This window comes from Chiroxiphia lanceolata, chromosome 30, assembly GCF_009829145.1.
Source record: "Chiroxiphia lanceolata isolate bChiLan1 chromosome 30, bChiLan1.pri, whole genome shotgun sequence".
Lineage (NCBI taxonomy): Eukaryota > Metazoa > Chordata > Aves > Passeriformes > Pipridae > Chiroxiphia > Chiroxiphia lanceolata.
In genome coordinates, this window is record NC_045666.1 from 2,268,608 (window position 1) to 2,295,549 (window position 26,942).

General features: G+C 68.7%; 5 protein-coding genes across 9 annotated transcripts; 2 read left to right on the forward strand and 3 right to left on the reverse strand.

Annotated features, from left to right (window-relative positions):
• Positions 1-4,618: 4,618 nt before the first annotated feature.
• GDF11 (growth differentiation factor 11) lies at positions 4,619-12,723 on the reverse strand. Its single transcript, XM_032713664.1, has 3 exons — positions 12,186-12,723; positions 8,018-8,391; positions 4,619-7,521 (listed from the first exon to the last, which is right to left on the reverse strand). Exons 1-3 carry the CDS (start codon positions 12,562-12,564, stop codon positions 7,141-7,143), a joined length of 1,134 nt encoding a protein of 377 aa, XP_032569555.1. The 5' UTR covers positions 12,565-12,723; the 3' UTR covers positions 4,619-7,140.
• A 2,014-nt stretch (positions 12,724-14,737) lies between these two features.
• INPP1 (inositol polyphosphate-1-phosphatase) lies at positions 14,738-17,757 on the forward strand. Of its 2 annotated transcripts, none has more exons than XM_032713648.1 (6): positions 14,738-14,769; positions 15,516-15,730; positions 15,806-15,866; positions 16,174-16,374; positions 16,454-16,628; positions 16,717-17,757. In XM_032713648.1, exons 2-6 carry the CDS (start codon positions 15,527-15,529, stop codon positions 17,207-17,209), a joined length of 1,134 nt encoding a protein of 377 aa, XP_032569539.1. In that variant the 5' UTR covers positions 14,738-14,769; positions 15,516-15,526; the 3' UTR covers positions 17,210-17,757. The 2 variants fall into 2 exon arrangements, with proteins under 2 accessions (XP_032569539.1, XP_032569540.1); XM_032713649.1 differs by having other exon boundaries at positions 14,756-14,775.
• Positions 17,758-17,833: 76 nt separating this feature from the next.
• Positions 17,834-21,373, forward strand: CD63 (CD63 molecule). Of its 2 annotated transcripts, none has more exons than XM_032713650.1 (8): positions 17,834-17,913; positions 18,343-18,416; positions 19,509-19,697; positions 20,284-20,358; positions 20,440-20,535; positions 20,602-20,745; positions 20,823-20,906; positions 21,157-21,373. In XM_032713650.1, exons 2-8 carry the CDS (start codon positions 18,351-18,353, stop codon positions 21,220-21,222), a joined length of 720 nt encoding a protein of 239 aa, XP_032569541.1. In that variant the 5' UTR covers positions 17,834-17,913; positions 18,343-18,350; the 3' UTR covers positions 21,223-21,373. The 2 variants fall into 2 exon arrangements, with proteins under 2 accessions (XP_032569541.1, XP_032569542.1); XM_032713651.1 differs by lacking the exon at positions 17,834-17,913 and adding an exon at positions 18,207-18,214.
• Positions 21,374-21,699: 326 nt separating this feature from the next.
• On the reverse strand, positions 21,700-24,984 carry RDH5 (retinol dehydrogenase 5). 3 transcript variants are annotated; one of them, XM_032713481.1, is made up of 5 exons: positions 24,089-24,144; positions 23,420-23,740; positions 22,767-23,025; positions 22,506-22,669; positions 21,700-22,032 (listed from the first exon to the last, which is right to left on the reverse strand). In XM_032713481.1, the coding sequence occupies exons 2-5, from the start codon at positions 23,730-23,732 to the stop codon at positions 21,809-21,811; spliced, it is 960 nt and encodes a 319-aa protein (XP_032569372.1). In that variant the 5' UTR covers positions 23,733-23,740; positions 24,089-24,144; the 3' UTR covers positions 21,700-21,808. The 3 variants fall into 3 exon arrangements, with proteins under 3 accessions (XP_032569372.1, XP_032569373.1, XP_032569374.1); XM_032713482.1 differs by lacking the exon at positions 24,089-24,144 and adding an exon at positions 24,769-24,979 and having other exon boundaries at positions 21,702-22,032; XM_032713483.1 differs by lacking the exon at positions 24,089-24,144 and adding an exon at positions 24,769-24,984 and having other exon boundaries at positions 21,873-22,032; positions 22,502-22,669.
• A 229-nt stretch (positions 24,985-25,213) lies between these two features.
• Positions 25,214-26,942, reverse strand: BLOC1S1 (biogenesis of lysosomal organelles complex 1 subunit 1). The gene is made up of 4 exons (XM_032713536.1): positions 26,813-26,942; positions 26,495-26,567; positions 25,924-26,056; positions 25,214-25,543 (listed from the first exon to the last, which is right to left on the reverse strand). The coding sequence occupies exons 1-4, from the start codon at positions 26,925-26,927 to the stop codon at positions 25,430-25,432; spliced, it is 435 nt and encodes a 144-aa protein (XP_032569427.1). The 5' UTR covers positions 26,928-26,942; the 3' UTR covers positions 25,214-25,429.

The following is a 26,942-nucleotide window of genomic DNA, read 5'->3' on the forward strand; positions in this document are numbered from 1 at the left end:
CCAGGATGTTCCATGGCCAAATTCCTGCCCCTCTGGCCTCCAGATGTGGATCTCCTCCCTCCCCGGAGCAGGGAATGGGGACACAGATGTCACCCAGGGCAGGGCTGTTCCCCTCCCCTCCTCACCGGGATTTTGGGGCCAGGTCCTCGTGGAGCTCCAGGGGAAGCACAGACTCCTCTGGATTCGGGTCACTGGTGGGTGAGGGGACACTGGTGGTGGCACTGCCCCTCTCCAGGACTCTGAGTTCCACCAACTCCACTCTGGCACAAGGACCAGGGCACAGGAGGGTCCCTGTTCCTGTCCCTGCCCTGGTCTCTCTGCTCAGAAGGTCCTGCTGACATTTCTCCTCCTGGTGTCCGTCCCTCTCCCTCCTCGGGGATGAGTTTTCGGCGGCGGCGGCACCAAATTTGGGATGGGCTCCTCCCCGTCCCTGCGGGGCCGCATCTTCACTGCGAGCGGCCCCGGGCTTCAAACACCCCCCGAGCCGGGGGCTCCTTGTGACTAATTTGGGCTGAATAGGGGAAGAAGAAAAGCCGCGGGCGCACAATGGGCGGGGGAAATTCGTGTGGGAAAGGCAGGGAAAGAAAGGAAGGGCCGGGGCTGCGGGCGCCGTGGGACCGCGCGGGAGCGGGGCCCAAATGCGGCGTGAAGTCACTTGTCAGAGCCCCCGGGGACAGCCCGGGGGGGCTCCGGAGGAGCGGGGGGGGCTGCACAAAGGGGTGGGGGACTCCGGTGCCAGCGGCCCCTCCTTCCCCTGCACGGGCCGCGGGTCCCCCCGACCTCAAATCCGGCCTCAAATCCCACCGGCCCCAAATCCCACCAGCCTTGTCTCCCACTGACCTCCCCTCCCACTGGCCTTGTCTTGTCTCCCACTGGTCTCATCTCCTTGAGGTGACCAAGGATTGCCCCTCCTTGGCTGGTGGCTCCTGTCCCACAGGACAGGGATGTCCCAGGAGCCAGAGCGTGACCGGAGCTGATCCATCCCCTTGGGTCATCCTTCTTGGATCCTTGGATCTTTCTGTTGCCCTGCCATGGAGGAGGGGGCTCCATGAGGGATGTGCTCACTGGAGGACAGGGAATGGGGACGCTTCAAATCCTACTTGTGAGACACCCAGAGCTCGGGAGGGTCTGGGGGTTTTTGGGATGGCATCAAAACCCCGTCCCTGATGTAGGTTGGGCATTGCCAGGGGACTGAGCCAACTGGATCCCAGGATGTTCTGGGGACCTTTGGGATGACCTTGATGCAGGTTGGGGACTGAACCACCCAGACCTTGGGATGGTCTGGGGACCTTTGGGATGGTACCAAACCCCACCCCAGCCGTAGGTTGGAGACTGACCCACCCAGATCCTGGGACCATTCAGGAATCTCGGGGATGGCACCAAACCCCATCCCTGCCACAGGCTGGGGACGGACCCGCCGGGTCCCTGGGGAGCCCCGTGCTGGTGCCAGCGCTGCCCTCGGGCCGTGGTGGGGGCCTGGCCCGTGCCCAGCTCCCCCGGATAATCCTGGGCCCCGGCAGGGCTGGTGGAGCCGGGCCAAGCCCCCGCTGGTGGTTTAATTACTGTGAATGTCGCGGGCGGCCGGTCCTGTCAGCGGCAGAGGGGCAGGTCCGGGGGGCCGTGGGGCCGCCGTGGGTGGTCGCCCGGATGTCCCCGTTCCTAATTTGTCCCCCTCCAGCCCTGCCCTTGGTCTCCGAATTAGGTCACGGGGGCCGGGGGGAGCAGGGATGTGGGGGTGCAGCCCCCAGGCGGCCTCGGGGGAGACGTGACCAGAACAAAAGCGAGCGCTCGTTAAACTCTTGACATCGCCCTCGAAGCAAACAAACAACCCCCCCCCCCCCCCCCCCCCCCCGGGACCTCCTTCCTCCGGCCCTCGGGGTGGGTGGCACAGCCTGGTCCCCCCGCAGGACCCCCTGGCCGTGGCCCCCGAGGGGGATTCTGATCCCATGGGACCTGGTGTTGTCCCCAGCCGTGCTGGGGTACGGGGTGGGGGTCACTCTTGGTGCACCCATGGGACTGGTTCGGTGCCTCCCCAAGGCTCCTGGAGACCCCCGAGGGTTTTACCCCCAGCGTGTGGAGAGGGCAGAGCTGGACGCTCCCCCCAGGGCAGTTCTGCCCTTGGAACCCCCCAGGGGGGCTGGGGGATCTCTGGGGGGAGCAGGTGGGATCTGTAGGGCAGGGATGGGGTGTGGAGGGGCCCAGGACATTCCCAGGGGGAGCAGCAGCTTCCAACGTGTCCCAAAGGACCCCGGTTGGAGCGGGAGAGCAGGGACACGGCCAATGGCCACGGAGTCACCGCCCCAGCAGGGCCTGGGGCCCGTCCGACCCATCGGGGGCTGAACTGGAGCCACGTCCGTGTGTCTGGCCTTCGCTTGGGCCAGAAGGTTCCCCGGCCCCGTGGGCAGTGACCACACTGTCCCCTCCTGTAGTGACCCTCCAGTGCCCACCCTGTCCCCTCCTGTGGTGACAATCCCCTGCCCACCCTGTCCCCTGTCCTGGCCCAGCCATAATTAGCTGCTGGACATTCCCGGAATACCTGCAGCCCCTAATGAGGCTCCATAAAGCTGCCCCTGATCCCGCGGCTCCTCCGGCACTTGGGACCACTTGTAAATCTCTGCTTTACAACCGGGGGGCTGCACTGGGAGGAAATGGAGGCTGGGAGGGGGGACACAGCTCCTGCCATGGCCCGGAGCTGGTGGTCGGGTGTGGGGTGTCCCTTGCACTGTCCTGGGTCTCCATCCCTGTCCCATGTCCCCCATCCCTGTCCCATGTCCCCCATCCCTGTTCCCTGTCCCCCAACCCTCTTCCTTGTCCCCCATCCCTGTTCCTTGTCTTCTACCCTTGTCCTGTGTTGTCCATCCCCTCCTCAGGGTCAACCCACCCTCCCTGCAGCTCTCGGGGGGTTCAAGGTGGTGACCCCCACTCAGTGGTGGTCTCAGACCCTCCCCCCATCGCTGGGACGGGGACACCCATCTCTGGGGGGCTGAACAGGTTTAGGGATGGTTGTTCCCAGTTTTGGGGTGGTCGTTTCCAGGTTTTGGGGTGGTTGTTCCCAGTTTTGGGATTCTCCAGGTGTTGGTTGTGTGAAGGCACAAGGACCAGCGTGTCCGGGGGGCTCGGGAGGGGGCTGTGGGTGGTTCCCAGGTGGGAGATAAACCTGGGAATGTCCGGGGGCTCTGAGCCAGGCACAGGGCACCGGGTGGGCTCTGTCCCCTCTCATCCCTTGTCCCTGGGGCACGGCCGGCGCCGGGAGCATGGGAAAAATGAGAAGCATCAGGAAAGATTTCCCAAGCCCTCGAAGCTGGATGAGGCCGGGACATCCCGAGGGAGGGGTGGGAGGGGGGGCCGTGGAAACACAAGAGGGGCTGTGGGGACACGGGGATCTGGTGCTGACCGTGGGATCCGGTGCCAGTGAGGGGCTGGATCCGGATGAGGGGCTGGATCTGGGGGGGGCTGGGTCCCGGGGAGGGCCACGATCAGCAGCCCAAGCAAAATGCGTTTATCATCAATTTTCCCTTTTTCCCAGTATCTTTCTGACTCTATAAATTTTTTATTTTACAAAAAGTCTAAAAAACCGAAGGAACCGGGGCTGGGGCCGGGGAGGCCTTTAGGGCACGAGTTACAACAGCTGTCACTTGTCCAACACCGGAGTCACGGGGACACTTGTGGGGCTTTTCCTCTCCTGTGGCTCTTCAGGGGCCCCGAATCCCCTGATCCCGCTCCAGGGACACCAACCACCTCCATCTCTGCCGCCGGGGGAGCCGGGGGGGCATCACAGGCGGACCTTTGTGACAAGGCCACGTGTGATAAAGCCACGTGTGATAAAGCCTGTGTGACGTGGTGGCAGTGCTGGATGTCCCCGTGCTGGATGTCCCCATGGTGGATGTCCCCATGGTGGATGTCCCTGTGTTGGATGTCCCCGTGCTGGATGTCCCCATGCTGGATGTCCCCATGCTGGATGTCCCCGTGCTGGATGTCCCCATGGTGGATGTCCCCATGGTGGATGTCCCTGTGTTGGATGTCCCCGTGCTGGATGTCCCCATGGTGGATGTCCCCATGCTGGATGTCCCCATGGTGGATGTCCCCGTGCTGGTTGTCCCCGTGCTGGATGTCCCCGCGCCAGATGCCCCCACGGATCCAGGGCTCAGACGGAACGAGGAGTGGGGGTGTCGTTGGGCCTCAGGCCAGCCTGGGATGGGGAATCTTCTTCTGTGGGGGGTCTTCTCCTCCCCCTGTCCTCCCCGGGGAGCCGCAGCCCCCTGGCCCTGGCACTGATGGGCCGATCCTGGTGCCCACAGATGCCCACGAGGGCGATCGGTCCCGGCCTTGTCCCTTCTCCACCTTTCCATAGTGCAAATGGTTCCCAGCCCCCGAGGGGCTGCTCCGGCCCCTCCAACCCCTCCAGCCCCCCCTTGGCTGCAGTGTCACCACCAGCTCCCTCCTGGTGACACCAGATGAGCCACCACAAGCCCAATGTCTCGGGGGACATCGACGGCACCGGTGCTGCCCGGGGGTCCTGGTACCACCGGCTCATGCGACCCCTGCCCACGGTGCTGGGCCCCCCCAGGGGTGCAAATGGAGCTGAAAGCTTGGAACTCTTGGATTATTTCTCTCTCTCTTTTTTTTTATTTTTTTTTTTTTATTATTTCTTGTATATTTTTGCTGTTCAAGTGCTGAGTTTGGTCCCACCGTGAGCCCCACCCCGACCAGCCGTGGCCTTTTGGGACCCGCTGTGAGCCCCCCCCTCCCCCGGGGCCCATCCCGGACCCCCCCAGACCCCCCAGAGCGACAGAACGAGGAACAAAACAACGAACAGACGAACAGAAAAGGAACCTAAGACGTTACACACAGACCGATACACCAGGAAATAATTATAATAATTATAATAATTATAATAATAATATACTGAGGGGGCCACCACCCCCGCAACCCCCACCTGGGAGCCGCCTACGGGACCAGTCAGCCCCGGGCACTGGGACCAGTGCTGCCTGCTGCTGGGGCCGTGGTCCAGCGCCCGGGGCTGACTGGTCCCAGTGCCCGGGGCTCACTGGTCCCAGTACCCAGAGCTGACTGGTCCCACTGCCTGGAGCTGATGGGTCCCAGTGCCCCATGCTAACTGGTCCCAGTGCCCCATGCTAACGGGTCCCAGTGCCCCATGCTAACGGGTCCCAGTGCCCAGGCCTTCCCATCATTTCTCCTTCAGTGCCACCTGCCTGTGACAGTCACCTTGGGGCCCTGGGGGGCCTTTTGGGGTGAAAAGTGGGTTTGGGGCTCCCCCAGGGCCAGGGCAGCTCCAAACCCTTTCCAGTCCCTTCCCAGTGGCTTCTGGATCTTTCCAAGTGCCTGGCTCTGTCTTCCCTGGGACCGTTGCCTTCGGCATAACACGGGCACCGTGTGGGGACACTGGGGGTCCCCCCTCCTCCATCCCGAGCCCCAGGGCTGCCGGAGGCCACGGCCCCCCCAAAAGGCACTGAAGGGCAGGGGGAGGGGTTGCCCCCACCCCGGGGTTTTCATTGGCATCGTTTTATCCGATGTATTGGAAGAGCCACCACTGACCCCCTGGCCTGGGGACCTCGGCCACCAGGGGCTGTTGGCCACGGTGTTTTGGGGCTGAGCTGTGCCCCCCACTGAGGGCTGAGCGGGGCTGGGGGACGCTCCTCTGCCTCCAGAACCCCACTCCTTGGAACCCCGGCTCTACCCCTGCCTATCCCCTCACCTCCCACCCCTGCTGCCACCGCCGGAGCCACCAGCCCGGTGGCATCGGGAGCCTGGCACGAGGGGCCCTAAGTGCTGCCAGGCGGGGGGGTCCGGGGTCCGGCACGGCCGGGGGTCGGCACCGTGTCCTCGTCCCCGGGGTGGCCTCGTCCTTGTAAGCGCTTGTGGCTCCGCGGAGCCGGGGACAAGTGCTGAACATCCCGGGAGAGCCCCCGGCCGCCCGGCGCCGGCCCTTAAGTGCTACGCGGGGTGCGGACGTGCCTGGCCACGGGGTCGTTCCCCGCCTGGCCCCGGGATGGAGCCGCGTGTCCCCCCCGGCACCCTCGGGATAAGTGCTGGGCCCGGGGGCCGCGGGGGCTTCCCCTCCCCGAGCCGCGGGGTCAGCGCCCGCCCGGCGCCGGGAGCGGCCCCGCACGGCCCCGCGGAGGGAGCGCTGGAGCCTCCGGGCTCTGGGAACGCGGGAGAATCATCATTTCTCACGTGAAAAATCCTCCGGAGCGCCGAGGGCGGCGGGACGCGAATGCGCCGCGTAAGCGGAATTTCTCCCCGGCCGGAGCCTCCGTCCAAAGCCCGCCGGGGCTGCCTCCGGGTAACCCCGGGCTGCCGGACGCCCTCCCGCCGGCGGAGACCCCCCGAGTCCCCCGGGAGAGCGTCGTGTGCCCTGTGCCGGTGCCAGGGCTGGATCCAAAGCTCGGGCGGCAGCTCCGTCCCCTCCAGCCTGGGGGTGCCGGTGGTCCCCGGGAGGCCCCTCCAGAGCAGTCCGGGCTGAGGGTGCGAAGGGAGGGACCGGGGCGAGCGCCAGCCGGGAGGGTGATTAATAAATAAATAAATTAAAGAAGGGAGACGGTTTCCTCCCGGGCCGGAACAGCCCCGGCGCGCCCGTCCCGGGGGTCCCGCTGCCGGACCCCGCCGTCTTCGCTCCGGAGGGAGCCCGTGGCTGCTCGGGGACCTCCAGGTCACCTGCCCGTGGGTGTCACCTCGGCCGCGAGGTGGGCAGGGGTGGCCCCGTTCCCGCTGCTGCTCCAGGAGCCTGAGGAGGGGCCGCAGGGTCTCCTCGGCCTCCTCCTCTCCCCGTTGCTGCTGAGCTGGGGTGGGGGAGCCGCCCGGTGCCGTGTCACCGTGTCACCGTGTGGGGGTCCCGGCCCCCCCTTCCCTTCTCCGTTCGGTTGCTTTATTGCACAATGCATGTCGAATCGCGGGTTTGGTGCAGCGTTTCTCCGTGGGATTTCCTTCTCTCTCTCTCTCTCTCTCTCTCTCTCTCTCTTCCAACATCCAAAGGAATTTCAACGCTTGGTCTTTGTATTTTTTCTTTTTCCTCTCCCCCGAAAAAAAAAGAAATCTTAAAGAAAAGCAAGAAACAGCGGAAGAAACGAGGAGCTGGCGGTGGAGGGGGTGGTGGGGCGGAGGGGCAGCCCCAGCCGGGCTCTAGGAGCACCCGCATCTGTCAACCACCATGCCGGGGATCTTCCCGTAGATGATCTGCTGCTTGTCGTTGAAGTAGAGCATGTTGATGGGGGACATCTTGGTGGGGGTGCAGCAGGGCCCCGCCGAGCCCCGGGGGTTGGCCTGCTGCACCAGGTGGGTGTGGGGGTACTTCTGCATGAACATGTACTCGCACTGCCCCGAGCAGTAGTTGGCTTTGTATCTCTTGGGGGCGATGATCCAGTCCCAGCCGAAGGCCTCGAAGTCGACGGTCAGGGGGTAGCGGCAGCAGCGGGACTCGGTCGAGTGCTCGTCGCAGTCCAGCCCCAGGTTCCGCCGCGAGCGCTTGTTGTTCTCCAGGACCCGCAGCTCCATGAAGGGGTGCTGGGGGGGAGAGGGACACGCTGAGCCACCGCCCCGCTGGACCCTGGCCCAGCCCCACAGGATGGCAGCAGCCCCATGGCAGCGTCACCAGCCCCATGGAGCTGCCACCAGCCCTATCAAGGTGTCACCAGTCCCGTGGAGGTGTCACCCACCCCATGGAGCTGCCACCAGCCCTACTGAGCTGTCACCAAGCCCTATCAAGATGTCACCAACACCACGGAGGTGTCACCAGTCCCATGGAGGTGTCACCAGTTGCACAAAGCTGTCACCAGCTCAATGAGGGTGTCATTGTCTCCCTGGAGCTGTCACTGTCCCCGTGGAGCTGTGACTGTCCCCACAGAGCTGTGACAAGCCCCAGGGAGCTGTCATTGTTCCTGTGGAGCTGCCACTGCTCCCCAGATCCGTGACCACCCTCCCCTGTCACCCTCCCCACAGAGCCACATCCCCCCCCCTCCCGATTGCCCCCCACACCCTCCACTCCCCCGAGGACACTCACCAGCCCCTCGGCGCCGGGCCCCAGCGAGGTGACGGCCAGGTCGTTGCCGTTGGGGTCGAAGGCGTTGATCTCGATGCCCCAGTTGTTCTGCGGCTGCTTGAACCAGTTCTGCAGCACGTGCTTGAAGTCGATGCTCTGCCAGTGCCCCAGGCGGGAGTTGAGGTCGATCTTGAGGGAGCGGATGCGGATGTGGCGACTGCCCTCGTCCGTGACGGGCTTCAGGCGCAGGATCTGCAGGTAGACGGTGGGGGTGTGCTGGACCGGCCTCAGGTACACCCAGAGCTGCGCCTTCACCACCTTCGTGAACATGATCTTGGGGCTGAAGTTGAAGAAGCAGCAATGGGGGTTGCCCTCGATCTGCACCACCGGGTCCGCTGCGGGAGGAAGGAGGTGTCAGGGGTGGCCCTGGGATCCCTCCCAAACCCCGGGACCCCGTGAGCTCCTCCTCGGTCGTTAGGAGTTGAAGGTCGGGTCAGAGGCTGCCCCGGGGGTCACCACCCCTCCACCCGCGGTGATCCCCAGCTGCCCCCTGACCCCGGGGAATCCTGAGCCCCTGGAGCGAGCCCCCCGCGGAGGGGCCGGGCTGAGCGGGGCGGGGGGCTCCGGCCCCACAGCACCTGCTCGGGGCAGCCGCTTCCCAGCACATCCCAGTGCTGGAGCTGGGAATGTGCCCGGCCCCAGGTACCTCTGGGCTCTATCCCCCACCCCCCTCTGCACCCTCCCTGAGTCGGTTTATGGGGCAGCACCACACCTCGGGGGGCTCTCCCGGCCCCCCAGCACGACGTGCCAGGGCCACGTGCTCAGAGGTGGTGAAGATGAGTGGCCCCACAGGGACATCCACCTCGGTGGGGTGACAACCCCGAGCACCCATCGGACCCGGGGGTCCCCGGGGGTCCCTCCCCCAGCCCCGTGGCAGCACCCCGGCCCCGCGCCGGCCCTCCCGGCCCGACGAACATCTGTGTCAAATTGAGCTGGGAATTCGCCCCTCGCCCCGCACAGCCCCCTCCCCCTGCACCGGTCAGGTTTAATAGCACCCAGCTGCAGCGGGGCCATTTGCTGCGCCGAGGCCTTCCCGGGCTCACGGGGGTCACGACACCGGCCATAGCCCCCGGAATGCCGCCCGGCCCCCCGGCTGGGGGGACCCGACCCCCCCGGGATGGGCCTGGGGGCCGCGGGCACCCTCCACCCAAACTCCCCCTGTGATGTGCAGTGCTCAGACCCCCGACTGAACTCCCCCGTGCCCGTCCTCTCAGCAGGTTGTGCCCCCCCAGCCCCTCGGTGGAGGCTTTGCCGCCCGTCACCAGTGGGATGTCACCCCACGAGGGGCTGTGGGCGAGGTGACACCCCTGCACAGGGGTCTGTGGTGGCCAGTTTGTGCCATGAGGTGGGATCTGGGGGGTCTCCAGGTGGGAGATGCCGGAGCAGTGCTGGAGCCAGGGCAGGTCCTGGGGAGCTGCTCCCGAAGCCCCTCGCTGGGACAGCGGCAGCACCGGTGGCACCGCTGACCCTCTGCCGGCCCGGGGGTCGCTGTGGCATCCCGGGGGACACCGGGGCTCTGACTGACATCTCGGGGGGACACCGGGCCCGGGGGGAACCGGTGGGGGGGCTCTGACACGCTGGCTGCGGTGCCAGGATGCTCGTCCTGTCGCTGTGGCAACAGGGGATAAAGGTTACCGGGACACCGGTCACAGCTGGGCATGTGCCGGGAGGGGGGCCGCCCCCGGCCCCCCCACGCTCTTTGTTCCCACCGGGGCCCGGATTCGGGGCTCCCACCCCCGCCCCATCAACCTCCCGACCGGAGCCCTCCCAGACCCGCGGAGCCCCGAGGTGCCGTGTGCCAGAGGTGGCTCTGCCGTGTCCCCATGTCCTTGTGTCCCCGTGTCCTCACGTCCCACTGACCTTGAGCGGCTCCGGCCCCCCCCGGCCCCCCTCTGGCCCCTCGCCCCGGTCCCCCCGGCCCCCATCGCCCCTCATTAAGCTCCCTCCCCCCCGCGGGTCGCGGGGGTCACGGGTAGCCCCTCAATGGGTTTAGGACCCAATTAACCTTCCCGGGTTCCTCCTGCAGTTAAAAACCCCCGGGGGGGTGGGGGGTTTGGGGGTGGTGGCCGGGGATTAGTGGGGGGGCGGCCGGGGGGAACCCGAGAGCTTTATGGCTCTGCTGCCTGTAAAGCCCTTTCCCTCCTTCTGTTCAGGAACCATAAAACCCCCCACAATTGCCCCGGGGGGGCGAGGAGGGAGGAAAAATCATAATAATAACGGAGCGGTGGCAGTCAGGGGTGGGGAGCGGACCCGCGGCGCATCCGGCCGGGGGTCCGGGGAAGTGGGACCCCCGGCGCGGGGCCGTGCGGGAGGAGGGGCTGCCCTCTGGTATTTATTTTGGGGGCCCCCGAGCTGTGAAGGGGCGGGAGGGGGGCCCGGGGGCCGTGAGCGTTGCCGCGGCTGAGGGAGGAAAACCCCAGCGTGTCGTCAATTTTATGGGTAATAAAATTTCAAAGCCGCCCGAGTCTATTAATGCCTGGGAAGGAAATTCGTCGGGGGGCGGCAGGAGGGGGGCAGCGCCTCACACTTCCCTCCCTTCCGCTCGCCCTTCGCACCCGGCCCCCCGCCCCCTGGCCCGGGGGTCCCACGGCTGGAGCAGGTGGAGAGACCCCGGGGGATCTGGGGGGGGACGGGGCCACATCACGTCGCAGCAAAGTCCCCGTGACCTGTCCCCTCCTGAGGGGACCCCTCACTCTCCTCACACTCCTCAGAGCCCCTCACAGCCCCTCACAGCCCTCATACCCCTCGCACTCCTCACACCCCTCACAGCCCTCAGAGCCCCTCACAGCCCTCAGAGCCCCTCACAGCCCTCACAGCCCCTCACACCCCTCACAGCCCTCAGAGCCCCTCACACCCCTCAGAGCCCCTCACAGCCCTCACAGCCCCTCACAGCCCCTCACAGCCCTCACACCCCTTGCACCCCTCACAGCCCTGAGAGCCCCTCACAGCCCCTCACAGCCCTCACAGCCCCTCAGCCCTGAGAGCCCTCAGAGCCCCTCACAACCCTCACAGCTCTCATAGCCCCTCACACCCCTCACAGCCCTGAGAGCCCCTCATAGCCCCTCACACCCCTCACAGCCCTGAGAGCCCCTCACAGCCCTCACAGCCCTCATACCCCTCACAGCCCTCACTGCACTGGCCTGTCCCCAGCACAGCCTGTTGTCACATTGATGTCACCTTGTTTGTCACCCTGTTTGTCACCCTGCCATCACCTGCCTGTCACCTTCCTGTCACCCTGCTCTGTGCCCTGGGGACCTGCCCAGTGCCCCCAGTCTGCTCCCTGTGCCAGGTCCCAGTACCCAGTGCGGGGTCCTGATGCTACTCCCCATGCCCAGTCCCACTCCTGACTGGTGCCAGTGTCTGGTCACAGTCTCCAGAGCCCAGTCCCCAGTCCCAGCTCCCAGTGCCAGGTCCCGGCACTCAGTGGCTGGTATCAGTCCCTACTGCCAAGTCCCAGTCCCCCATCCCTGGTCCCAGTCCCCAGTGTCAGCTCCCAGTGCCGGGTCCTGGTGCTACTGCCCAGTCCCAGTACCTAGTGCCAGGTTCCAGCACCCAGCACCCAGTCCCAGCACCCAATGTCAGGTCCCAGCACTCAGTACCAGCTCCGAGTCCCCAGTCCCAGCTTCCAGTATCATGTCCCAGCACACAGTACCACCTTCCAGTCCCCAGTGCCAGCACCCAGTGCCAGCTCCCAGTCCCCTGTCCCAGTCCCCAGTGGCCAGTCCCAGTCCCATCTCCCGGTTCCCAGTGCCCCGTTCCGGGGCTGCCGTGGCCGCGCTGTCCCATCCCCACGTCCCTGTGTCCCCATGTCCCTGTGTCCCCACGTCCCCACGTCTCTGTGTCCCCGCGGGACCCGCACGGATCGGGGGGAACCGGGAAGCCCCGAGGGGTGTCGGGGAACCCCGAGGAGGGTCGGAGAGCTCCGGGGGGGGGGTCGGGAAGCCCCGAGGAGGGTCGGGGAGCCCCGGGGGAGGAAGCGGAGGATGGGGCGTCCTGGAGGGACGGTGCCTGCGGGCGGGAGGGGACCGGGGGATCGGGAGGGGAACGGAGGGGGGAGCCCGGGCCGGGGGTGGGGGTTGGGGGGGAGCCCTCCGGCGAAGTTTGCAGCGGAACAAAGGGCGGCACTGACTTTCCTGGGCCATGCTGATGACGGTCTCGGTGGTGGCGTGGTACTCGTCCTCCTCCAGGTACTCGTCGTGCTGCAGCGAGTCCCCCTGGAAGTCGTGGAGGTCCAGGAGCTGCTGGAGCGGGGGGGCCTTGGGCAGCAGCTGCTTCACCACCTCCCGGGTGATGTTGGGCGCTTCCTTCAGCCGCAGCTTGCTCAGGATCTGCGACTTGATGCTCTCCAGCCGCAGCTCTTTGCTCTGCCGCCGCCACAGGCACACGGGGCAGGCGGGCTCGGAGGCGGGGGGCTGCTCCACCGACCCCCCCCCGGCCACCACCGCCACCACCGACCCCAACAACCACCACACCGGGGCCATGCCGGGGGGGAAAACAAAAAAATACATAAAAGAAAAAGAAAAGAAAGAAGAAAAAAAATAAAACCCTTCCCCACCGGGCCGCCCCCCCGCCCCGCTTCCACCGCAACGCGCAAGGGGGGGAAGGCGGTAACGGCGGCGGGGGCGGGGAAGCGGGGACCCCGGGGGGGGCCGAAGGGGGGGGGATGAAAAAAAGCGGCGGTAGCGGCGGCCCCGGGGTTTTATACCCCAAGAGAAGTGTGTCGTCAGCGGCCTTGATTGGCTGCGGGCGCACAAAAGAGGTTCTGGCAGGGGCTTGGCACCAGCCGCCGCCGGCCCCCCGAGCCCGGGGAACGGCCCCGCCGCCGCCCGGTGCGCCCCGGACCCCCCGCCCGCCTCCCGTTCGGGGCGGGGGGCGGCGCGGTGGAACCCGCTCCCGGCAAGTGCGGCCGGGGGGATGCGCGTCCCGGCAAGTGCACCGCCCCCGGGATGCGCGTCCCGGGCCCCCCCGGACTCCCCCCACCCTCCGAGCCCCCCCCCGCTCGCCGCGCTCCGCTGCCGGCCCCGGCAGAGCCCCGGAGAACCATCGGTGTGTTCCGGGAGCGGCGAGGGCGGGCAGAGCCTGCCCCAGGGAAGCCCCGCTCTGACTTGGGGGGCACGGGGGTCCCCGGTGGACTGCAGTGGGCGCTGGGGGGGTGGGTGCCCGCCTTGGGAGAAGCCTGGCACCGGGAAGTGCTGCAGTGACCGTCAGCAGGTTCCAGGAGTAACAAGGACCTTGGCCGAGGGAAGCCCAGCCATGAGTTGGGGGGCACGGGGATCCCGGGGGGCTGCAGTGGGTGCTGGGGGGGCAGAGGGGGGAGTCTGAGCACCGCGGGAGAAGCCTGGCACCGGGCAGAGCTGCAGCCACAGCCAGCGGGTCCCAGGAGCAACGAGGACCATCACACCACGGCCGAGGGGAGACCAGCCACGAGTTGGGGGCGTGGGGACCCCGAGGGGTCGGGGGGGTCCTGTTCCCAAGGCGGAGGTGCTCGAGCTTTGGGGGGCAGAGCAGTGAGGTTGCCCCTGGCACGGGGCAGATGCCGCCGTCAGTAGGTTCCAGGAGGAACAAGGATTGCCACAAGCACTGAGATCAGTGTGGGGACCCCACAGGTGACCGGGGACCCCCCCCCTCACTTCTGGTGCCGGCCCCATCAGAACCATGGAGAGGGGAAGAGACACCGGGGATACACCGGCACCGCTCCGGCGCGGCGGGGGTGGTGAGGGGGTCCTGGCCCGGTGCGGTGGGGGACTGACAGGGCCCGGGCGGGGGGGGCTGTCCCGGGGTGGGTTTTGGGGGGGCGGCCCCGTTACCCCCCCGGTCCCGGAGGCGGTGCCAGCGCGTCCCGCCAGGGGGCGCCACTGAGCTCCCGGGGTCGGTCCCACAGCGCCGGGGGGGCGGCGCCACCGCGCGGCCACGGTGGGAACTGCAGGGGGGGCACCGGGACACACAGGGACCCCACGGGGGGACACCGGGACCCCAAAGGGACCCCACATGGGGACACCGGGACACATAGGGACCTCAGGAACCCCAAAGGGACACACAGAGACCCCACAGGGACACACAGGGACCCCAAAGGAACCCCAGAGGGACACACAGAGACACCACAGGGACACACAGAGGGAACCCAGGGACACACAGAGACACACAGGGACACACAGAGATCCCAAAGGGATACACAGGGACACCCCACAGGGACACCCAGAGACCCACCGGGGGAACTGCAGGGGAGGCACGGGGACCCCACAGGGACACACAAGAGACCCCAAAAGGATACACAGGGACACACAGGGACACCGCAGGGACACAGAGGAGGAACTGCGGGGAGGTGGGAGGGGACAGGGACCCCAAAGGGACACCATAGGGACCCCATAGAGACCCCACAGGGACCCCGAGGGGACACCACAGGGACCCCACACGGGACCCCGAGGGGACACCACAGGGACCCCACACGGGACGCCGGGGGCAGCGGGACCCGCAGTGGGGCTTCCCCCGCCGCCACGGCAGCGCCGCTCCCCGGGGTGACACCCCGGGAAGTCGTCGCGGTCCGTCCCCCCCTACACCGGGGTCCCTCCGCCCTCGGGGGTCTCGCCCCGTCGGTGTGACCCCTCCGCCGGGCGCTGCCCCGCCGGGCCGCGGGAGCGAGCGGGTTAAAGCGGCTCCGTGACGCGCCCGCCGTCCCCGCCCACGGGCCGCCCCAGGAGCTGTCAGCGGCCCCGGCCCCGGTAACGGCAGCGGCGGGGGCTCCCGAGGGGGCCGGGGGTCCCCGCGGGGGCGGCTCGGGGTGGGGGGCACCGGGGGGTTGGGCCCCGGGGAGGGGGGGGGAGGTTTGGGCCGCGGTCGTTACGGGGGGGCCCCATCACCCCGCGCCTTCCGGGGGGCAGCGGGGACCCCCCCCCGCCCCGACCGCTTCCTGCACACGCGGGACAGACACCTCACACCCCGCGGGGGCACCGGGGGGGCACCGGGGGGAGGCGCAGCCCCATGGCCGCGTGTCCATCTCCCCGTGGCCCCGTGTCCTCCTGGCCCCGTGTCCCCATGCCCACGTCCTCATGTCCCCACCTCTCCATGTCACCACATTCCCGTCACCACGTGTGTGTCCCCACGTCCCCGTGTCACCCTGTCCCCACATCCTCACGTCCTCATGTCCCCACCTCCACATCCCCATGTCCCCGTGTCCCTGCAGGCCCATGCCCCCACTCCCACATCCCGACGTCCCCATGTCTGTGTCCCCACATCCCTATGTCCCCACATCCCTATGTCCCCATGTCACCCTGTCCCCATGTCTCCATGTCCCCACATCCCCACGTGCCCAGGTTCCCACGTCCCCATGTCACTCTGTCCCCCGGTGTCCCCACATACCCCCCTTCCTCCCTCTGCTCCCGGGATCACTTCGGGGCCGGGCAGGGCCCGTCCCTGGGCTCTGCCCCTCCCGGGGGGTCCCCTGAGCCCCGTGTCCCCCCAGCCCGTCCCGCCATGGGGGGGCTGCTGCAGGCGCTCGTGGGGGTCTCGGAGAAGGCGGCGGAGCTGGCGCGGCTGTGCCGGCGGGAGGAGCCGCTCTTCCAGCTCCTGGTGGCCGAGAAGACGGGCCCCGACAGGAACAGGAGGTTCCTGCAGGACTTCAAGACCCTGGCGGACGTTCTCATCCAGGAGGTCATCAAGCACGACCTGGGCAAGGAGGTGGGTACGGACCGGGGGGTCCCCCGGTGCCCCGCGCCCTCCGCGCCACGCTGAGCCCCCTCTGTGCCCCCCCAGTTCCCGGAGCTCCAGGGCCACATCCACGGGGAGGAGTCCAACGAGTTCAGGGACGTGCAGGGTGAGTCGGGAGTCACCGGGGCAGGGGGCTCCACACCGGGGCCACGGGGCTGTGACTGAGTCAGGGGTCCCAGTGCTGGGGCACACGGGGTCACGGCTGAGGGGGTGTCCCCACACTGGGAATGTGAAGCCGTGGCTCACTCGAGGGTCCCCTCAGCAGGGACTGTGGGGCTGTGGCTGAGGAGGGGGTCCCCACACTGGGGCCACACGCTCGTGGCTGAGTTGGGGGTCCCCACACTGGGTCTCTGGGGCCGTGGCTGAGCTGAAGGTGCCCGTGACGGGGCCGGGGCTGACTCAGGGTGTGGCAGGGGGCACGGTGGCCGTGCGTGTCTGTGCCACGCGGGAGGACACGGTGGCCCTGCTGCTGTCGGTGCTGGGCCCCGAGCAGGCGGCGGCCGAGCTGCTGGCGGACGCCGTGCACCGGGACGTGGTGCTGGGGGATGTGAGGCTGGCGGGCGCCGAGCCCGGCGTGTCCCCCCGGGACCTGGCCGTGTGGATAGACCCCATCGGTGAGTGGGGGGCTGCAGGGGCGGGGCGGGGGGCGGGGACCCCCTTGTGCCGCCGCTGAGCCCCGGCTGCGCCCCCCAGACTCCACCAACGAGTACATCGGGGGCCGCGAGGACGTGCCCCCCGTGGATGGCATCGCCCCCGCCGGGCTCTGCTCCGCCCTGGTGCTCGTCGGGGCCTTCGACCGCCTCTCAGGCCGTCCCGTCCTGGGCGTCATCAACGAGCCCTTCTTCCGACGGGACCCCCAGACCCGCAGGTACCGGCACCGCGGGGGCACCGCGGGGGCACCGGGGCGACCCCCGGGGGCGGGGGGATCCGCGCTCACCGTGCCCGTGTCCCCGCAGGTGGCAGGGCAGGTACCACTGGGGCGTGGCCCACGGGGACACGCGGCTGTGCTCGCTGAGCCCCCCCGACCCCCACCCCGTGCCCCGCGTGGTGCTGAGCCGGGCGGAGGGGGCGGCCGTGCGGGGGGCTCTGGGCCCCCTGTGCGGGGGGCGCCTGCACTTCGCGGCGGGCGCGGGGTACAAGATGCTGTGCGTGATCCTGGGGCTGGCGGACGCCTACGTGCTGTCCGAGGGCACCACCTTCGCCTGGGACGCCTGTGCCCCCCACGCCATCCTGCGCGCCCTGGGCGGGGGGGTGGTGGCCCTGGAGGGGGCCCTGCGAGCGCGGCGGGAGGGGCGCTCCGGGGACCCCCCCGAGCTGGTCTATAACCGCCCGGCAGAGGGGGCGGGGGGGGCCGAGCGCTGGGCGAACAGGGGGGGCCTCGTGGCTTATCTGCACCCCCAGCACCTGGAGGCCGTGCTGGGGGCACTGGCCACCGTGCCCGGGCTGTGAGCCTGCGGCGGCCGAGACCCCCCGGGTGGGTATGGGGGGGGCTGGGACCCGGGGGTTAAGGGTTCAGGATGGCTGGGATCCGGGGGGGGGGGGGGGCTGGGACCAAGGACAGTGGGATGGCAGGGACCCCGGCGTGGGAGGTCAGAGGGGTCTGGGTCCCTGGGGTCTGGGCTCAGGAGAGGCTGGGACCCCAAGGTGTGGGGTCGGGGCTGTCTGGGGTGCAGAGCAGGGGGTCTCAAGGACCTTGAGGTGCGGTCACAGGGTGACAGGGACCAAGGGCAAGGGGATGGCAGGGACCCCGGGTTTGGGGTCAGGGGTGTCAGGGATCCCGGGGTGTGGGGTCGGGGGGCTGAGACCCCGGGTTTGGGATCAGGGGTGTCAGGGACACCAGGGTACAGGATACAGGGGGACAGGGACTCCGAGGTTCCCCGGAGCTGGGGTGGCCGAGACCCCCTGACCGAGGGCAGCCGGGACGGGGTGGGAGCTCTGAGTGCCGGGTCCCCTCGGTGGGACCCCCCGTATGTTCCTCCATTAAAGCGCCTCTCGCACCCCCGTGTCTGTGCTGCCGGGGCGGGGCGGGCCCGGGGCGGTGCCGGGGCGGGTCCGGGGTCCTGTTGACTCCCCCGGGCCCGTCACATGATCGGGGAGCGCTCGGGAAGGACGGCGGGGAACGGGACCGGGAGCGCCGGGAGCACCGGGACCGGGTGGGGAGCGGTACCGGGACTACCGGGAACGGGGCGGGGAGTGGCACCGGGACCAACGGGAACGGGGGGAAGAGCGGTATTGGGAGCACCGGGAGCGGCGGGGGAGCGGCACCGGGACCACCGGGAACTCGCTGAGGCTCCGGGGCTGTGGGGGGAGCGGCACCGGGAACTTCGGGAGCCCCTGGGCCGGGATGGGGAGCGGGACCGGGACCACCGGCACCGGCAGGGGTTGTGGAGCAGCCCCGGGAACTCCGGGAGCGGGGGCGGCAGCACCAGGAGTTCCGGGAGCACCGGGACCAGGGTGGGAGCGGTGCCGGGACATCGGGGCTCGGTCCCCGGAATCGGGGCTGGGGGTCTCGGGCCGGTGAACGGGAGCGGGGTCGGCGCGGGCGCGGGGCCGGGGCCGGTGCTGAGCGGTGGCTCCCCCAGGACGGGCCATGGCGGTCGAGGGGGGGATGAAATGCGTGAAGTTCCTGGTTTTCTTCTTCAACTTCATCTTCTGGGTAAGTGCGGGGCCGGGGGGCACCGGAGGGACAGCCGAGGGGGTCACCCGGCCCCCCCCTCCCCACATCCCCCAGATCCTGAGTTGGGGGTCACGGGGACGGGGGGGGAGGGAGTGTCCTGCTGCCGTGGGGGTGGTCCTGGGGGGGCAGGAGGGGACCCCTGTGCCTACTCTGGGTCTCTGCAGCCCCACGTGCCATCCGTCGGTTCCAGGGTTAACGGGGGGAGCCCGGCCCTGGGGTTACGGTGGGGACCCCGCGTGGGGGTGTGGGGGGACCCCCCCCTGCCTGGGGTCCCCCGATAAGCGGGGCGCGGGTTTGGGGAAGTCGGGGTGAGGAAAGAGGCGCGAGAGCCCAACGGCCGCAGCGGGGGATGGGGGCTGGGGGGGTCACGGGCCCCTTCCCGGCCGCTCTCTCGCCCCCCCACGCAGGGAGTCACTTGTCCCCACCCTAATCCTGCCGGGCTGAGTCACCCCTCGAGGGCCGGGGGAGGCGGGGGGGGACACGGTGACACGGCGGGACACGGCGCCAGCCCCCCCGCCCCCCCCGTGTTTGTGCAGCGGCGGCCGAGCCCACGCCCCGCGAGCAAACAGGGCACGGCACGGGGGGAACCGCCGCCACCGGGACACGGGGGAAGCATGGAAAGGGGGTCCCACCCTCGCGGGGGGCTTGGAAAGGGGGGGGAATAGACCCCACAGCCGGGCAGGGGCGAGGTGTCCCAGCTCCCGTGGGAGGGGGCTGCTGGTGTTTCCTGGTGGGATAAACTCCCCCCCACACCGGCACCCCCGATCCACAGGGACCCCCAGGGCGGGGAGCCGGTGCCAGATTCCCCCTCCGAGGCCTCGCGTGGCCGGAAGGCCGGACTTCCTGGACTTTCCGGCACTCGTGGGGCCAGCGGTGCCCCCCCGTGCCCCCTCCCACCGCGGGGGGGCTGTGCTGGGAGAGAAACCTCCCATGGCCCCCAGGAAGGGGGTCCCCGGTGTGAAGCCAAACTCCAGAGAGGCTGCGGCTGCCCCCCCGCCCTGGTGGCTCGGGGGGGTCCCGGGGGGGTCCCGGCTGTGCCCCAACGCTCTGTGCCCCCCCTGTGCCCCCCAGGTGTGCGGCGTGGCCCTGATCGCCATCGGCATCTACGTCCAGGTGGCCCTGGGTAAGGCCCTGGTGGTCAGCGGTGGCTCCTCGGCCGGGACCCCGGTGGCCATCCTGGTCCTGGGCGTCATCATCTTCTTCATCTCCTTCTTCGGTTGCTGCGGCGCCTGGAAGGAGAGTTACTGCATGGTCACCACGGTGAGGGGGAAACCCTGCTGGGCCCCCGGGACATCCCCATCCAACCCCCCCACAGGGACACCCCCATCCAAGCCCCCTCCCTGACCCCCCCAATGTGACCCCCACCTAACCCCCCATCACAATCCCCACCGTGACCCCCAACCCAATCTCCGCTCCCTGAGCCCCCACTGTGACCCCCTCACCATAACCCCCCCGTGACCCCCCCTTTCACTGTGACCATCCCCCAATGTGACCCCCCCTTTCACTGTGACCATCCCCCACTGTGACCCCCTCACCATAACCCCCCTGTGACCCCCCCCTTTCACTGTGACCATCCCCTGATGTGACCCCCCTACCGCAACCCCTCTTGTGACCCCCTCAACTCACCCCCTCCCTGTGAACCCCCACCATAACCCCTCACTAACTGCCACCATGACCCCCCACACACTGTGACCCCCCCAAAATACCCAACCCGACCCTCCTGAAACTCTCCCTGTAACCCCCATCATGACCCTCCCTCACTCTGAGCCCTCACCTGACCCTGCCACTACAACCCCCACCCCCACTGTGACCCCCGGGGACCCCCTGACCCCCCCGTGCCCCCCAGTTCGCCGTCCTGCTCAGCATCATCTTCCTGGTGGAAATCGCCGCCGCCATCGCCGGATACGTCTTCAAGGACAAGGTGGGGACACGTGGGACAGGGACACGGCCCCCCCTCTCCCGGGGACCCCCTGGCCCCAGTGTGACCCCCCTGCCCCCCCAGGTGAGGTCGGTGCTGAAGGAGGGGCTGCAGGAGGCCATGAACAAGTACGAGGAGGACCCGACATTGACCGAAGCGCTGGACGAGCTCCAGAGGAAAGTGAGTATCGGGATGGGGGTGTGGGGGGGCATCCAGGCCCCCCTGACCCCCCCTTCCTCCTCTCAGTTCAAGTGCTGCGGGGCCAACAACTACACGGACTGGGCCAACATCAAGCAGTTCCAGGCCAACGACACCGTGCCCAGGTCGTGCTGCCGCATCAACACCACCACCTGCAACGTCCACCCCAGCCCTGAGACCGTCTATGAGGAGGTGAGACCCCCCCTCCCAGACCCCCCTGCCATGCCCCGGGGGGGTCCTGCACCCCCTGAACCCCCTGTCCCCCCCAGGGCTGCCAGGAGAGCATCGAAGCGTGGATGAAGAAGAACATCCTGATCGTGGCCGCGGTGGCTCTGGGCATCGCCTTCTTCGAGGTGGGATGTGGGGCTGAGCCCCCCAAGTGTGGGCTGAGCCCCCCCAGTGTGGGACTGACCCCTTGGTGTGGGGCTGAACCCCTGCAATGTGGGGCTGACAGTGCTGACCCCTCCCAACACCCCCACTGTAGGACTGTCCCCCCAACCCCTCTGGAGTGGGACTGACCTCCCCCCCCCCCCTCAGTGTGGGGCTGATGGGGCTGAAACAAACCCCCCCATTTGGGACTGACCCCCCTTTTCCTCCCCCCAGATCCTGGGCATCATCTTTGCCTGCTGCCTCATGAGGGGCATCCGCAGCGGCTACGAGGTCATGTAGCCACCCCGACACCCCCAAGGGGGCTCTGGGGTCCTGGGGGGTCCCCCTCGGCTCTGCTGGGGCAGGGTCCATGTGCCAACCCCCCCCCGGGGGTCCCTCAGGGCCAGGAGGTGTCCCCAGGTGTGGAAATAAAGAGAAAAAGCTTCTGTAGAGCTGAGTGTGCCCCCCGGGAGTGGGGGGAATGGGGGTCCCTCGAGGGTGGGACAAGGACCTTCCTGGGTGGGGGCCATGTCAGTGTCCCAAAATCCTCATGTGCCTCCTCAATGTCCCCAAGTTCCCTCGTGTCACTGCGATGTCCCCAGCAATCCCCGAGCAGGCTGGGGTCAGGCTGAGGGGCTTATTCACCACCATTGGGGGGGGCTCACAGCTCTTGTGGGGATCTGGGGGCTCTGTGGGCCACCTCAATGTCCCCAAGAGTCCCTGAGTGCCACCTCAATGTCCCCAAATCCCCACGTGTAACCTCAATGTCCCCAAATTCCCGAGTGCCAACAGCCCCCAGCAGCCCCCGAGCAGGGGGGAGTTGGGCCGGGGGGTTTATTCACCACATTTTGGGGGTCTCACCGCCCCCGGGGGGGGCTGGGGGGGTCTAACGGACACGGTGGGCCGGCTTGGGCAGGATGGTGGCCAGGACCAGGTCCACGACGCAGGAGGGCAGGTAGGAGGCCGGGAGCCAGAGCAGCTTCGCGTCCCAGCCCGCGCTGTAGCGGGTCCGGGGGTGTCGCGCCCCCAGCGCGTGTTCGATGCACCCCGTGACCTTGGTCAGGTCCCCGTCACACATCAGGGTCATGATGAACCTCTGCACCTTCAGGTCTGGGGGGAAAAAGGGGGCATCAGGTGGGGGGGAAGGGGGTTCAGGGAGGGGGAAACAGGCAGCGGTGACTTTCTGCACCTTGAGGTCAAGGTGAAATGGGAGAGTGGGGAAACTGAGGCAGAGATGAGCTGTTGCACCTTGAGGTGTCAGGGATACAGGAAAAATGGGAGTAGGTGAGGGGAAACTGAGGCAGGAGTGAGATGCTGCACCTTGAGGTCTGGGGGGGTGCGAACAAGGAGGGTCAGGAAAGGGGGAACTGAGGCAGAGATGAGCTGGTGTGCCTGGTGTAGCATCGTGTGGGTGCAAAGGATGCAGGAAATGGGGTGGTGTGGAAGGAAACTGAGGAAGCTCAGGGGGATGAGGGAAAAGAAGGTTCAGGAGGCGGGAAACTGAGGCAGAGCCCTCCTGCCCACTCCCACTTATAGAAGCCCCCCCCCCTCCCATTTTTGAAAGAAGTCCCCCCCTCACCCACATTTTTGGAAGAAGTCCTCCCCGTAGCTCAGCCGTGTCTCGGGTGCCAGGCGCTCCCAGAGCTGCTGCAGCGACGCCTCGAGGACCTCGAGGTTGGTCACGGCCGTCTTGAAAAACCCAGGCTCGACGATGCTCACCTTGACCCCGAAGTGGTACATGTCCCTCCTGGGGGGCATGGACGGGTCAGGGGGGCTCCAGGACCCCATAGGGAGGGGTCAGGGGTGGGTGGGGGGCTCCAGGGCTGGTGGGGCCTGGCACACACCGCAGGCTGTCAGAGAAGGCCTCGACGCAGTACTTGGACATGCAGTAGCCGCCGCCGTTGGCTGAGATCCGGCCCAGGACACTGGACGTGTTGACCACCCGCCCTCGTGCCCGTTTGAGCAGCGGCAGCAGCTGCAGCGTCACCTCGATGGCCCCGAAGGTGTTGACGGCCATGACCCGCCGATAGTCCTCGATGTCCATCCACTCCGTGGGGCCGATCGGGTTGGCCACCCCCGCGTTGTTCACCAGCCCGAACAGGCCTGTGGAGGGCAGGGGGTGAGGTCCCCCTGCCATGGCCCTGCCCCAGGGCACCTCCCCTGGGACCCCCACCCCACCCCCAGTGTGCCCTGGTGGGACCCTCCCTCCGTGTTCCTGTGCCTCCCTCAGGACCCCCGTCCTGTCTCCAGGGTGCCTTGGCAGGACCCTCCCCTCTGTCCTACCCCACGGCTGTCCCTGCTGGGACCCCCCCATCCTGTAGCCCCTCTCTGGGGCTCCCCACAGCCCCACCACCCTTCACCTTAGGATGCCCTGGTCGGACACCCCCCCCATGTTCCACCCTTGTGAGGGACCCCTAATCCTGCCCCACAGCTCCTCCCCGGGTCCTTGTCCCCCCATATCCCCTGTGCCCCCCTTGCGTGCCCCCCTTGCCCTCACCTTTCTCTCCCACCTCTGCCCTCACCCACTCCCCGGCCCTGCGGATGCTGTCGGAGCGGGTCACGTCCAGCAGGGTGGTCCGGAGGTGGCCCCCGCAGCTCCTCTGGAGGCTCTCGGCGCCGTGCGGGGTCAGGCAGGCGGCGAGCACTCGGTAGCCCCTCCGGCTGAGCCGCCGGGCCAGGAGGTTGCCGAAGCCGCTGTCACAGCCCGTGATGAAAACGTGCTTGTCCTTCACCGAGGGCAGGGTCCGGTGGTCTCTCACGAGCCAGCCCAGCGCCCAGGCCAGGGCAGCCAGCACCACGTACAGCCACATGGGGGGGCCTGCGGGGCGGGGGGGCTGTGGGACCCCCACCAGGACCCCCCTGCAGCCCGGGTGGAGCTCGGCTGGACCCCCACCCTGCCCCGGTGCCACCGGCCTGCGGGGAGGGGGGGCTGTGGAACCCCCACCAGGACCCCCCTGCTCCCCCAGTGGAGCCCCGACCCCTCACGTGGGGACACCCCCCTGTCCCCCCCCGGGGGTCTGGTCCCCCTCAGGCGGGCGGTGGGCAAAGGGTGGTACTCAGTGCCCAGGTGCTTGGGGCACACCGGTGACCCCCGGGCTGTCCCTGTCCCCCCGAGGTGGCGTTTGGTGCCCCCGGCCCCCCCGAGCCCCCCCGGCCCCTGACCCACCTCCCCGCGGCCAGGCCGGGCCCGCGGGCGGCCGAGCCCGGATTACCCGGCCGTGCGTCACCGCCGGGGCCGGACCCAGCGCCGGGGCGGCTCCGGGAGGTCCCACCGCGCCCCTCCCGCAGCAGAAGCGACCCCCGGGGCCCTCTGACCCCCCCCCCAGGGACCTGCAGGGAGGGGTCCTGCACCGGGGGGTCTGGGACCCCCGACCCACCTGCCCCCACACCCACCCTCGCGGGGAAGGAGCCCTGGGGGGGCCGCGCCCCCGTCCAGGAGCCCCGTCTGAGGGGTTTTGGGGGTGTCAGGACCCTCCGTTGCTGGTTGGGGGTTATGGACCTGCTGGGGTGGGAGGGACCCCTGTTCCCACCCTCGGGGGTCACTAAAGGGGGGGGACAGTCAGGGTCTGTCCTGTGCCGGGGGGGTCATGCCCCCCTCCAGAAGCCCCATCTAGGGGGGCTTGGCGGGTGTCAGGACCCCCATTGCTCCCCACTTTCAGGTTTGGGGGGGACACCGAAGGGTGGGGGACACCCAGGGTCTGCCCTGCACCTCCAGAGCTGGGGGGGGCGGGCAGGACAAACTGGACAAACTCCCCTCACCCAGCCCTGGGGCAGAACCCCCTCTCTGGGCAGAACCCCCGCAGAAGACCCCCATGGGTCGGGGTGCAGAGGGGGGTCCCCACCTACCTCCTGAGGGCAGAGGGCTCCAGGTGCTGCTCTGGCCACGGTGCTGGGGCTGAGTGAGGGGGGGGGTCCCGTGAGAGCTGGGGGGGGATGTGGCCACTCCTCCCTGTGCCCAGCACGGCCAAAGGTCTCGGGGGGGGGCTGAGCTCCCCCCCCGCGATGCTCCAGGGAAGGGGGGGCTCGGGCACCTCTGGGGTTGCTGGGAGACCCCCTCACCTTGTGGGGGGACCCTCCCCATGGAGGAGACCCTGCCCAGAGAACACAGAGACCCCCTGGGACCCCCTCCCAGCCCGGGGGGATGGGGGGGCATTGCCCCCTCCCCCGGGGGATTAGGGCCCTCCCAGCCCTGGGAAACGGGGGGGGGGGCATCACCCGGAGCCTCCCCGGGGGGGATTTAGAGCCCAGAACGGGCCCTTTGTCCCAGGGAAAAAGGAGCCTCAGAGCCGAGTTAAGCACTAAGGAGGATGAGGGGGCTTAGGGGGACCCGGGGGGGCTGTACCAGGGTCCTGCCGGTGCCTGGCCCAGCCCCCCCTCCCCGAGCTCCCCACACTTTATTCCACCCACTCCCAGGGCGGGGGGTCCCGGGGACGCTCCAGGAGCTGCCGCTGCGGGATCCCCATCCTGTGCCGGGAGCAGCCACGGTGCTGGGGGTGCCGGGGGTCCCTCAGGAGCAGGAGGAGGGCTGGAGCTGCCCCTTGTAGACGTACTCGAGGGCGGTGGCGATGGTCCTCATGTCCATCTCGATGCTCCGTGCCCAGTTCTCCACGTCACCGATCTCCTGTGGGATGGGGTCCTGGGGGTTTGGGGGGGTCCCACGGGGGTCCAGGGACTTGGGGGGGTCCCATGGTGGAGGGAGGGCTCACAGGGGGGTCTCTGTCCCTCCCTCTGGCAGATGCAGCCTCATGGGGCTGCTGGGACCCCCTGGATGCCACCCAGGCCCCCCTTGATGCTGCCCAAGACCCCTGGGTGCTGCCCACCCACTCCAGCACAAACCCAAGGGCCTGGAGGCTGCCCCTCTCCCTCCCCCTCAGTGCCCCCTCCCCTTATTCCCCAGTGCCCCAACTCAGTCCCAGGGGTGTCCCAGAGTGACATTCCCTGTGGCGGGTCGGGGGTGGGATCCCCCCCAAGGGCTGTGGATTTTGGAGAGGGGTCCCCCACCTTGAGGGCCTGGTTGAAGTTCTCCACCATGGAGATCCAGTGCCCCGTCTGCCGGGCAAACTGGGCCGCCTGCACCTGCAGGGTCTTCACCTCCTGGTCCAGTTTGCGCTGGTTCACGTAGGCCTGGGCCACCCTGGGGGGGCATGGGAGGGGCTGGGCCGTGGGGTCCTGCCCTGACACCCCCCAGGGCAGGGGGAGCCCCGAAAAAGGGACAAAGAGCTGGGGAGGGGTTGGGAGGGGCTGGGGGTGTGTTGGGCAGGGTTTTGGGGGGGAAGGGGTGAGGGGGTGGGGGGTCCTAGGTGGGTCCCCAGCTGGGGGCTTGGGGGTTCTGTGGGGCTGGGGGTCCCTGGGAAAGGGGGTCTGCGGGGCTCGGGGGTTGCCAGGCAGGGGTTTGGGGCTCAGGGAGTCCTCAGAGGGGGTTTGGGGGTCCCCTGCTGTGGTTTGGGGTCTGGGGGTCCTCAGTTGGGGTGCGGGGGTTCCCAGCCGTGGTTTGGGGGTCCCCGGGGGGGTTGGGGATCCGGGGGTCCCCGGTCGGGTGTCCCCAGTCCGGATCGGGGGGTCGTGGGCTCACCCCACGTTGAGGTGATCGACCAGGGCCTCTGTGAGGCGCGTGGCGGCCGCGATCGCATCCCTTCGGCGCCGCTCTGTGTGGGGATGGGGGGTCACACACACACACACACAGGGCCGTGGGGGGCGGTGGGGCCCCCAACCCCCATGACGTCAACAGGTGCGTGCGTGACGTCATCGTGGCATCACTCCCCTCCCGCTCCCCTCCGTGACGGACAGCCGCGCCAACCAATGGGGCGCCGGCCCGCGGTGAGCGGCAGGTCCCGCAGCCAATGGTGGGCGGGGGCGGTCGCGGTCGCCATGGCGACGGGGCGGGGCTCACCCTGCAGCTCGCGCCGCTCGCTCTGCCGGGCCTGGTGCTCCTTCAGCAGCCGCGACAGCATGGCGGGGGCACGTGACCGTGACGTCACCGACACGTGACGCCCGAATCGGCACATGACACGGCGCGCGGG